This window comes from Berghia stephanieae, chromosome 2 (assembly GCF_034508935.2).
Source record: "Berghia stephanieae isolate SIO BIC M18660-M18661 chromosome 2, UCSD_Bste_1.3, whole genome shotgun sequence".
Lineage (NCBI taxonomy): Eukaryota > Metazoa > Mollusca > Gastropoda > Nudibranchia > Aeolidiidae > Berghia > Berghia stephanieae.
In genome coordinates, this window is record NC_088361.1 from 43,298,668 (window position 1) to 43,311,095 (window position 12,428).

A 12,428-nucleotide genomic window follows, 5' to 3' on the forward strand; every position below is an offset into this window, starting at 1 on the left:
ATTAAAAGCGCCCAAGAAAAGTAAGGCAAAGAGAAATGGCACAAATAGGGAACAGGTGTAAATTCCAAGAGCAAACTACCATTGTGCTTGGTTTGAGATCACCTAAAAGTCTCATCCTGACACAAGCACAAGTCCACACTAAGAGGAATACAATCAAATGTTTACAAATCATATGTTAATTTTTTTAAAAAATACAATACAGAACAGAGATGATTTACAAGGAAAACAATATCATCTCCCAAAATTATAACTATACATTTGACTATTTCCCTCCCAGCCAAGCACTTCTGTCAGGGTCAGGACAAAATCAAAATCTCATTACAAGACAAAGACCAGAGAGCATGTTGGAAAATAAATATAGGGTGATAAAAGACACAGTAAGTACCTCCCTGCCCACTATGGGAGGTCAGGAATCCTACCCAGTGAGATCTTATAATGAAAAGGAAAAACTTAACAATTATAGAAACAAAAAACCCGCTAAGATTTGAAATAACTATAACATTTTCATATTTAATACCAATGAAAAAAAAATATCAATATTTCATATATTATTTAAAAACAAATGCATGATATAATATGGAAGATACAGACAATGATGTGGCAAAGATAATATGAGATGTTTAAAAATAAAGAAAAGGAAAAATTATATTATATCCTTACCTTAACGAAAAAGAGGGGGAAAAAATCAATTAGATGAAGAAAAAATTTAAAAATTGAGAAGATTTGTAGATACAATTAATAATGTATTGTATTGTAAGTACATGCAAGGAAGAAAAAGAACAAGCATTTGCTACAAAATAAAAAAAATTCCTTTAAAACTGTTAAAAAACAGGCTTTGGGTGTTACCATCCAGATATACATACATCCTTGGTCAGTAACTTTCAAACTTCATCCACACGCAGATGCTCAATATTTACATAATGCTAAAATTATAAACTAAAATATTTAAGACATCACTATCAAACTCGTTGAACATGGAATGTTTTGCCCATCTGGTGTAATTCTGCCTCGTACATCTGTTTATCAGCCTCTATCCTTTTAGCAAGAGCCCTTTTACGAACCTGCAATTGTGATAGAAAAGTTTCATTATGACATAATTCAGTGTAGTCTTAATTTCGTATTTCATCATGATTTAAAAAAAAAAATCAACATGTCTCAGTCTCTTTTATAATGATGATGATTATTACAATTATGATGATGATGATAAAAATAATAATCATAATAATAATAATAATAATAATAATAATAATAATAATAATAATAATAATAATAATAATAATAATAATAATAATAATAATAATAATAAAAAGAAGAAGAAGAAGAAGAAGAAGAAGAAGAAGAAAAATAATGATAATAAAGATAATATTAATAATAATCACGATGGTGATCATGATAATGATAAAAATTATAAAAATAATATTGAGAGAACATTAAACGAGTCCTGTAAGTCAAGATTAATCAGTGGAAACTTTTTACAAATTAGATTCAAATATCCCATAAAAATGGATAATGCAATTGCACCATTCTAGGTAGGTGATACAGTTTTGTCTTCCATTTTGTTAATAATGATAATTTTATGAAGTTTGACAGAATGTATAAAATATAGTATTAATTTGGCAGGATTGCTGGTTCAACTTCAATCATATGAGTCGCAACACTGTGCAGTTGAAGATAATTGCGGCTGTGAAAAAATGAAATCTATGGTAGTAACAAGTGTAATCGAATGTAAAGTGCCATTATCTATTGACATTGATTAACCACTTTCACCCTCTCCCCACTCTTCTAAATTAAAGATTGTTTTTTCTAATCCTTCTCTACCTATCTCACTGATCAAATAATTCCACTTTTATCAAATAACTGATTTCAATAAATTTTTCTGCACATTGAATAAGCATGTTTTGTGGACAGCTGTGCTGTGTATTTCGGTGTTGTCAGTCGGGATTTTAAGCGATGTATTTATGTTTTTGTTATTGGCTCAAAAAGGGTTTTGGTATTTTTTTTCTTTTCCACGCTGTTTTATTCATTTTTGTTCATTATTTTTCACAGAATCTTATTTTTGGGTTGTTTTAATCTCTTTACTTATTTTTTTTTTTCCACAAAGCAACTTTTTTCTAACAACTAGAAAATATATACCTGCAGTAAAAATACACCAAACCTACCTGCATATTAGCTTTTCCAACTAGTTTGAGTTCCTTCTGTATTTCTTTTTGAGCAAGTTCATATTCCTTAGCTTTTACCTTGATGTGACTTTTCTCAAACCATTTGTCATGGAGTTCTTTCTGATCATGTCTGAAAGAAAACAGGAGAAAATATTTAAGCTTACACATGAACATAAAGGGGTAAGAGTAAGACATTATACAGATATCTGTTGTCTTTGGTTCTTTACACTTTTGGTATTCTGTTTTTCTCTTGAAAGAGTTTCATTTTATTTACTACTTGTTAGAATGGCAACGGTGTATCCTTTTATTTATTGCTTACTAGAATGGCAACTGCATAATTTTCTTTATTGCTAATTAGAATGGAAACAATGAAAGCTTGCAATACTGCCCACCTGTTATACCCCCAACCATGCTTACTGCCAACTAAGGGGCTTTATGATATTGTGACATGACATTTGGCGTGTGATCTGTAGTCGGTACCCCCGGATTCAAGTCGTGCTGATGACAGAACAAAGCTGAGTCATTGAAAGGCTCTTTATTCACACTCCCCGCCACAATCAAGCGTAAAACGAGTACAAGATAAGCAACAGTGTTGTCTGGGTCGAAAAAAAAAATATAACTGTGTTCTACAGGTGTCATAGTTAGTTTCACTGATAGCTTAGGACCCTTTGTAATATATATTGAACAAATTTAGTAGATTTTGCACAACACAAAAGCTTACCAAACAAGCATTGTTTTAAATTCAAGATGAATCAGTTCGATATACCCAAAACTTTGCCAAATCCCCAGTTGTCCTGACTATAACAAGGTTTCACTGAATGTAGAAGATTCTTGTTCACATGATGTATTTGTTCAATTAATTAATTATCAAACATTTTAGGAAGGGCTTAATCATATGATATTACTTTTATGACCTGGGTTTGAGTTCACAATAGTTTTTTACAGATTTTGATCATCCTACTGTAGATAGGTAACCAGGAATGAGTTGAATTGCAGTGAAATTATGATAGATAAATCATGTATCAAAAGAAGTTAGTCATTCTTAATCCTCTTTCATACTATGAAAACTTTGGAATCCTGGAGCTTAATCCCATTAACTTGGAGCCTTAATTTATTTTTTGAATCATAATTTCTCACAATATTTGTTGTAGATTAGGAATAGTTACAATAAAATCGATCTTTCAACAATAAAGAACAACTTTAATTTAAATAACACATTTTGCTTCCTCAAGCCTTCGATTACAAAACATTCTGTGATAATAATAATAATAATGCTGAAAACTTATATAGCGCTATAACTCCGAGACACCAGACTCTAAGCGCTTAAATTACAAATTACTTTAGCTGAAAACATAATCATTTACACACACAAGCACACACACACACACACACACACAACACACAACACAAACCAAACTTATCTTGCTTCTCATACCATCTACTATCTTCATTCTCTCTTACTGACTGTCCATTCTAACTTTCTCTCACCAACTACACACCCTCGTCATGCACTGGACACTCATTCAATCGACCCTGATACACACAACGGTGACGATAATAGTGAACAGTTTTCACAACTATATTTTTCTGGTTATAATACAATTCAATAGTCTGATGTCACGCCGCCCAGCAACGGTGGCCATCTTGGTTCTAAACAAAGAAAATCATTAATTTTTATTTTTCATGCTGGCTAGAACTTTTCATATGCCTTGTGATCAGAATGTGTAAAAGTCATAACATGATCAAATTTATGTGTTTTTTTTTCTCCTCTGGATACCCTTTATGCTCGCCGGAGAAATATTTCATACGGGCGTCTGCCATTGTTCCGATAGTTTAGAGCCAGTGCTACTAAGTTACCATGCGTCATTAGGAAGGAAGTGACGTTACGACTGTTGAAGAGCATTGCAGACCTGACCTGTTTTAAAAGTAAATGATGTGATTCAGGCTTCATATAAAAATCATTTGCAGCGATATAGCCATGGCTGCAATGAAGTCTTAGCTGCATCTCTAGTTGAGCCTTTTCGTAAAAACTGAAATATGATTTAGGTTACAGTAAAATAGAAGTCTCCAGCAAACTCAAGGTTTCAGGTACATACTTTTACAAGTGCTTTGACAGCATCTGGAGTATTGAATGAAAGACTGATTTTCAACATTTCTTTTATCCTTCCATTCATAAAATTTATTTGAACTTGAAAGCAATATAAATTCCTGTCAAGATTTTGAACTCAAAAGACAATGAATTACAAAAATCATTCATAAAATTCTAAAAAACATTGTCATTATTTTTGAATATACCGTAATTATGATCATTACTCACATATTCTGGTCAATGTCACTAATGAGAAGGTTGTCATTGGCCTGATGAAGAAAATGACGGTGAGAGTTACAATAAAATTGATTAAAAAACATCATAAAATTTATATGTAAAAATTTATACACTAAAGGTTAATATTGTTGATCTGATCTGCAGAGAAATCTGTCTGCATGGTCTATCTAGAAAAAGATAAAGAAAAAGAAAAAAAAAGATCAAGATAACCTAAGCACAGTAGTGAGTGATGAATAAAAGGGCTAAATTTCTCGATCAAGGAGGGGGGGGGGGGGGGGGGATGCTGACAGCAAGGTTCGGACCCAAATCTCCAGGTTGGTCTCAAACTAGCCATCTTTCCCCTTGCACCATGTTCAATGCGTAGCCTGTGACTGGATGGATGATGACAGTGATCGTTGATCATTTTTTTTGGCAAGATATGAAACAAATTTGTCAGACATTTCTCTTGGGCTATATAAAACTGGTTTACAAAACATCAATGAAATTACTCCGCTAACAATAGATCATCAGTGGAAGGCCTTTCGTAATCGCCTTGTGCGAAAGAAAACAACCCAAGTATTCCTCTAACTAACCCTAGAAAAGATAAAATCTAGTACCTTTAACTAATCCCAATAGGAAAAACAAACACCCTAAGACCTTTACTACGTCTTATAACTAACCCTCATATATATAAAAAATATTTTTAAATCCTCCAACCCCGAGCTAACCCTACTAATAGAAAAAATAAAAAACACCATAGGACTGCGTTGCACTAACTTTCGATACTTTAACAACAAAATGGTGGCGGAGACTAAAACAATGGTCATATTAGGAATTTTAAAACTTTCACTTATCTATCAAGGTTTGTTCTGGAGCTTTTAAAATGATACTATATATTGACACATTGAATAAATATATGTCTGGCAAAAGATCCACAGTGCAAATACTAATTGAAACATTGAAAGAGATGTTACCCCAGGGAGCTTACGGAATTTCTCCCTCATCAGTGATATACCCCCCCCCCCCACACACACACACACACACACGCACACACATACTTTTCTCCATAAATATGCGCAATTGCGCGCCATATAGTCCCCTTTCAAAATAGAGCAGTAAAAAGTCTTTCATTTTATATAATTGGTTGATGTTAAGCTGTCTCGCGAGAATATGGTAGGCTACTGCCCCTATCCTCAGGTAGAAAACCTCTCTAGACAGAAGCCCTATCTTATCTGGTCGATTGTTGCTTGAAAGGGTATGGTTCCCATGATTATTACGTGTTTGTTGATATCAGTGAAGAAATACCAAAATGAAAGGGTTTTTTTCTTCCCTCATATAATAGGCTACATAGCTCTTGGTGTCAGTAACAGTGTCTTTAACATAACCAAAAGTAAAAGAAAAAATGAAACCGGAGTCGGAGTATTATTATTGACCTGGAGTTAGAAAAATAGACAGAGACAACTCGTTTCACAAATCAGTCTACTAAAGCATGAACTTATTACAAGCTGAAAAGTAAATAATACCTTCAACTGTTTGGTATACTCTTCGAATAACCTGCTAGGCCTGTGAGGCTGCTCATAACGAAGGTTAGTTTCTTTACTCATCTTGATAAAGTGAAGATGATCCAAGATGTGAATGAACGGAAGTTTACCTGTTGCTAAGGGGTAGTTGCCAGATTCGAAGATAATTTATAACCAAAATGAAGTATTTGGAATACTTATTTTCTTTTATTACCAACACCCTTCTGTCCAATGCAAGTATTGGTCCGTTATCAAACGGTTTAAATTTGAGTGCCTCACTTTGCGATTATATGAGGCATTACCGAAGAAAGAGAGACCACACATAGACATCCCAATACTACATTTTATTTACGCATACCCCAAGATCGCATAGCCACATAGTGGTAGAGCACTCGCTTTACATGCAAAGAGATTTTTTTTAATGACACCCCCTGTCCTCAATATGGTAGCTAGCTGAGTCTATTAGACCTGGTAGAAAGTACCTACGGGTGGTCTATTGTCATATAAAAAGGTAGCGAGCAGATGTTATTAATATAGTATTAAATACCATATCACGGGTTGCATAAGTCAAAAAGCCTTTGCATACCCTACAATGAAAAAAATAAAAAGGTACGGGTCATAAATTCTCGGATATGACAATATTTACACCATTTACATCATGAGCAATCAAAATATAACGATAAAAACTTAAGCATCAAAGGCATATTTCAAGTATTTGCCCATTTAACTACTAAACGAGTGAATTATAAAAACAGCTTCTACTCCAACAACTTCTGCCACTTCTACTACTACTACTACTACTACTACTACTACTACTACTACTACTACTACTACTACTACTACTACTACTACTACTACTACTACGACGACTACTACTACTACTACTACTACTACTACTACTACTACTGAAGGTAGCAACCGATTATTACTCTCTACTCCTATCAGAAGCCACCAATAATAATAATAATAATAATAATAATAATAATAATAATAATAATAATAATAACAATAATAATAATAATAATAATAATAATAATAATAATAATAATAATAATAATAATAATAATAATAATAATAATAATAATAATTAATAATAATAATAATAATAATAATAATAATAATAATAATAATAATAATAATAATAATAATAATAATAATAATAATAATAATAATGATGATGATGATGATGGTGATAATAATAATAATAATAATAATAATAATAATAATAATAATAATAATAATAATAATAATAATAATAATAATAATAATAATAATAATATATCTACGAGCTAACTAATGGATTTATTGATCTGGAAAAATAATACAGTATTATGCATCAAAAGATTTTTTTAAAAAGTAACTAAGACTAATCAGATTTGCGAATCGTTTGGTTCCACAGGACAGGCAATGTGGCAATCAATAATATATTTCTAGAAATATTAAAATGTCTTGCGCATGCAGCTCGAACATTCTTTGTCATAAAATGGATTTTAATTTAATTAGATTAATGCAATGATAATGGTAATGAACATGAAATGTGGAATAAATCTTAACATAAAAGTGGTGCATGATAAATGCATTTGAATATCCCCGACATGCAGTTAGTATTTGCAAGTTTAATCCCGCCAGATAACCATTTGCGTTTTTTTTTTATGGCGGGGGACAGCCCAAAATAATAGATAATGGAAGAATAATGTGTTCATTATATTCCTTTTTAAACTTGTTCCGTGATATTCCCCCGGCGTAGGTTCACTGACTCGCTTGTATTTTCCATTCATTGAATTGAGTCCGTGATTCCTTTTCTTTTCTTTTTTTAAATTGTCCACCGCTTGGAATAATGTAAGAGAGACAATCCATGTTATATTATTTACTGTTATATGAATGTTTGTATTGATTATGCCCCTTGTGTGATGGTAAAAGATGTAAATATTTTGACTGCAATTTTTCTTAACCCATGACTTTATTCTTTTATTATTATTATTGATGTGGGTTTATTAATTTTAATTTCCAAATTCTAAACTAAGAAAATTGATTTTAATTTCTAAAGAGAGTAAATAATCAGATACAGTTGTTGAGGGTATATGAGTAAATGATATGGTGAGCATGTTTACTAGTGTTGACGTGTTGATACCAGATCTATGTATAATAATTTAAATGTCGGAGAGAGAGAGAGAGAGAGAGAGAGAGAGAGAGAGAGAGAGAGAGAGAGAGAGAGAGAGAGAGAGAGAGAGAGATAATAAAGATCTAATATTAATCTATGTATTCTTGTTTCTTATTTGATATTACTCCTATGTACTCTGGGTAATATGTATGCAGAATATTTCCGACCATAAAGAATTTGTTTAAAAAGTGAATTGAATAGAATATTTGAAAGGGTGGTGCAACAATTTAGACAATGCAAAATCACCAATGACAATGTAAATGCATATCATTCATACATTAAAAATTGGATTGAGGCATAACACGGATTCTTCTACCATACAAAATTCTCACCCCAGTGTGTGTCCTTTATTTTACGCTTTGTTTAAAAAGATTAGATCAAACGCATTTCCATTTAATGGAAAATTTTGTAATGATCTATTTTTTAAAGTGGCATTCAAATGATTAATCAATAAAGATTGGCTATGAAACGAGATAAAGTAGAACGCAATTGAGGCAAGAGGGATGTTCTTAGTAACATTGTAGACAATAAACATCAAAAAGAACAACTTTGATTCTCGGCACCAACATCTCACGCGTTTGCTGCGGGTATTTGAAACCATCTGCTCCAATTTTAATAAGTTATAGGCAACGTACCCTGTTTGCCACGAACCTTCACTCTTATGAGAGGGAGTCTCTGAGATGTGTTGTTTGAATGGTGGTCATTAAACGATCTTCGTTTTCAAAGTCAAACAGCGATAGGACGATTTGAGTGATCGGACCATAATTGATACCTATGAATGAGTGCACTCTCCGCCACTGACTTACATATGTATGACGACTGTCTAAGGGTTTCTCAATAGAACTGCATCTTCAGCTGACATCACCCTCGTTCACGTTGACTTTCTCGGATGCTCTGAAGTGCCACAGTTCTAAAGAAGAGCTACGTCTGGCTTTTAAGTAAAGCGTAAGCAACATTGTACTTTATACAACTATGAAATCGTAGTAGATCATCACAAAAATATCACCTTGCCTACTTTTACATTCTGATATAAACCTCATTGGATATAATTGTACGTTTTTTGTATATACATATAGTATAATGGGGGCGAAGTGGCCGAGTAGTTAAGGTATTGCACTGTGACCCGGAAGGTCCCGGGTTCGAGCCCCGCTCAAGGCACTTTCTTTTTTTTTCCTTGGGCAAGATTATTAACCCCCAATTTGCTCACTGGGACAACATGGGTGATTCCTGTTGACATCATACATCTTGTTTGATGAATTATCTATATTCCTTCGTGGAGTGCCTCGGCAACGATGTCTTATGATGTCGTGACGGAAGGGCATAATAAAAAAAAAAATATCGTATAATTGAAGTCCGATAGCTCAGTTGGTAGAGCAATCGCTACACACGCAAGTGGACCGAGATCAATCCCGGGTGAGGTGGAGACATTTTTTTGACCCCCTGTCCACCCAGCAGTGATTGGGTAACTGGTTCTCTTAGATCTGGCAAAAAGTACTATTGCTTCTGTCCGCTATAGAAACCGGGATGAATTCTTACTCCATAGACCTAATGTTAAACCTCATTAGCGTTTTATTTAGGGTTAAATCGGTTCGTTTGGCAGTTGTTTTATTAATTACCTAATTACCTAAAATACCTAATTACCTACGTATAAAATGTCATGATGGTTTCATCATCATCATCATCATCATCATCATCATCATCATCATCATCATCATCATCATCATCATCATCATCATCATCATCATCATCAACAACAACAACAATAAAATAAATAAAATTCCCTTTATTCATCCCCAAGGGGAAATTTGTCTTTAGGGTCTATTCCAAGGGAAGACTGGAATAACCCAGGCGTCAGCCGCAGAGCAGCGCCGCAAAGTGAGCTAGGGCGAGGTGACTTGCTCAAGGCCACACAACGCAGCGGCGGGTGATTGAACTCGGTACCTTTCGGGTAGGAAGCAAAGACCGTACCGCTGAGCCACGCTGCCCCATAAAAGATAACAACAACAGACATAAGAATAACAGTAAACAACATTATAATCCTTATTATCATCTCTATTCTTTTTCTTATTGTCTCATTAAAAAAAAAAAAAAAAATATATATATATATATATATATATATATATATATATATATATATATATATATATATATATATATATTATATATATATATATATATATATATATATTTTTTTTTTTTTTTTTTTTTTTTTTTTTTTTTTAATGAGACAATAAGAAAAAGAATAGAGATGATAATAAGGATTATAATGTTGTTTACTGTTATTCTTATGTCTGTTGTTGTTATCTTTTATGGGGCAGCGTGGCTCAGCGGTACGGTCTTTGCTTCCTACCCGAAAGGTACCGAGTTCAATCACCCGCCGCTGCGTTGTGTGGCCTTATATATATATCATGGAGTTCGAGCATACAAAGTGCTTCGATTGGTTAGGCAGAAAAAGCACCAAATTACAACAGATAATTATTTTATAACCATAAACGACTGACATTGGATTGTTACTTCGTTACCATAGAAGCACGCGCTTCATCGAACACGACCAGCAATATTCCCCCCAAAGTATAAGACCGTTACTCTCTCTCTCTCTCTCTCTCTCTCTCTCTCTCTCTCTCTCTCTCTCTCTCTCTCTCTCTCTCTCTCTCTCTCTCTCTCTCTCTCTCTCTCACACAGTGCCTAAGGCCTACCCTTTATTGTCCAAGTGTGTCAGTGTCAATACAATAATACAGTGTGTGTAGTAGCAGCGAGGTGCTTTTTCTTACATGCCGTCGCACCACAAATCGAACCAGGAACCAATCAGGCGGGCAGTCGCGGCGACACAATGCCATAAAAGTTATCGGGTCGTCTTCGATCCAATCAGTTTCAATAAGGTGATCACCAACTCTTTCGATAGAAATGGCCCAGGAAAAAAGTGTTGAGTGTTGTGAATGTTTTTTCGAAAAAGGAATAATGTGAAACTTAATTTTATCAGCAAGCGTTGTATCGCTTGTTTGATAACAAATGCTTGTTACTGTAAATATTATATAAGAACATTATTTCATAAAGGAACATAATACTTCACACCTTTTTATAAACTACAACGCTTCGCAGCAATAATTGGCTGTGTTCATTATTTCGAATATGTCACAGAAAGATTTCGTTCTTGGAATTATCATTTTGTTATCAATTGTCATAGGTAAAGATTTCGGGATTATCTATTTTTCTTAACTTCGTCCCATGGAAAACAGTAGTGAATAAGACTATTGTAACAACAACGTCTAATCACTAATAAGCCAAATTACTTATCATCATCATCATCATCATCATCATCATCATCATCATCATCATCATCATCATCATCATCATCATCATCACCGTTATTATTATTTTTATTATTATTATTATTATTATTATTATTATTATTATTATTATTATTATTATTATTATTATTATTATTATTATTATTATTATTATTATTATTATCATTATCATTATTATTATTATTATTATTTTGTTGTTGCTGTTGTTGTTGTTGTTGTTATCATCATTGTCATCATCATTACTACTACTACTACTACTACTACTACTACTACTACTACTACTACTACTACTACTACTACTACTACTACTACTACTACTTCTACTACTACTTCTACTACTACACTACTACTACTACTACTACTACTACTACTACTTGCTGCGTGCTGCTATTACTACTACTTCTACTTTACTACTACTACTAACTACTACTACTACTACTACTATTTATACTATTACTACTATATATACTACTCTATACTACTACCTACTACTACTACTACTTACATACTTACTACTCTCTACTACTAACTTACTATACTACTACTACTCTATACTACTACTACTACATACTACTACTACTACTACTACTCTACTATACTACTACTACTACTACTACTACTACTACTACTACTACTATACACTACTACTAACTTGCTACTACTACTACTACTACTACTACCTACTACTATACTACTACTACACTACTACTACTACTACTACTAATAATAATACTAACTAATATCAATACTATACATATACTAACTATAATATAATAATATCAATATATAATAATAATAATAATAATAAATAATAATAATAATAATAATAATAATAATAATATAATAAAATAATAATAATAATAATAATAATAAATATATAATAATAATATAATAATAATGTAATAATACTATAATAATATATATTATTAATATATTATTATATAATATTATTATATTATATATTATTATTATATA

The 12,428-nt window shown here is 32.5% G+C and overlaps 2 protein-coding genes across 4 annotated transcripts in view; one reads left to right on the top strand and one right to left on the bottom strand.

Moving 5' to 3' along the window:
• Window positions 1-490: 490 nt before the first annotated feature.
• Window positions 491-6,115, bottom strand: LOC144964928 (uncharacterized). Its single transcript, XM_078899725.1, has 4 exons — window positions 5,988-6,115; window positions 4,477-4,517; window positions 2,160-2,289; window positions 491-1,061 (listed from the first exon to the last, which is right to left on the bottom strand). The coding sequence occupies exons 1-4, from the start codon at window positions 6,066-6,068 to the stop codon at window positions 960-962; spliced, it is 354 nt and encodes a 117-aa protein (XP_078755851.1). The 5' UTR covers window positions 6,069-6,115; the 3' UTR covers window positions 491-959.
• A 4,742-nt stretch (window positions 6,116-10,857) lies between these two features.
• The window catches only part of LOC144964930 (uncharacterized), a 163,990-nt gene continuing 162,419 nt past the window's right edge, over window positions 10,858-12,428 (top strand). For 2 of the 3 annotated variants that reach the window (XM_078899726.1, XM_078899727.1), the window contains exon 1: window positions 10,866-11,329. In XM_078899726.1, coding sequence (XP_078755852.1) covers window positions 11,275-11,329 — 55 coding nt within the window. In that variant the 5' untranslated portion in view covers window positions 10,866-11,274. Of the gene's footprint in view, window positions 11,330-12,428 lie in introns of all 3 variants that reach the window. The other variant, XM_078899728.1, reaches the window with a different exon arrangement.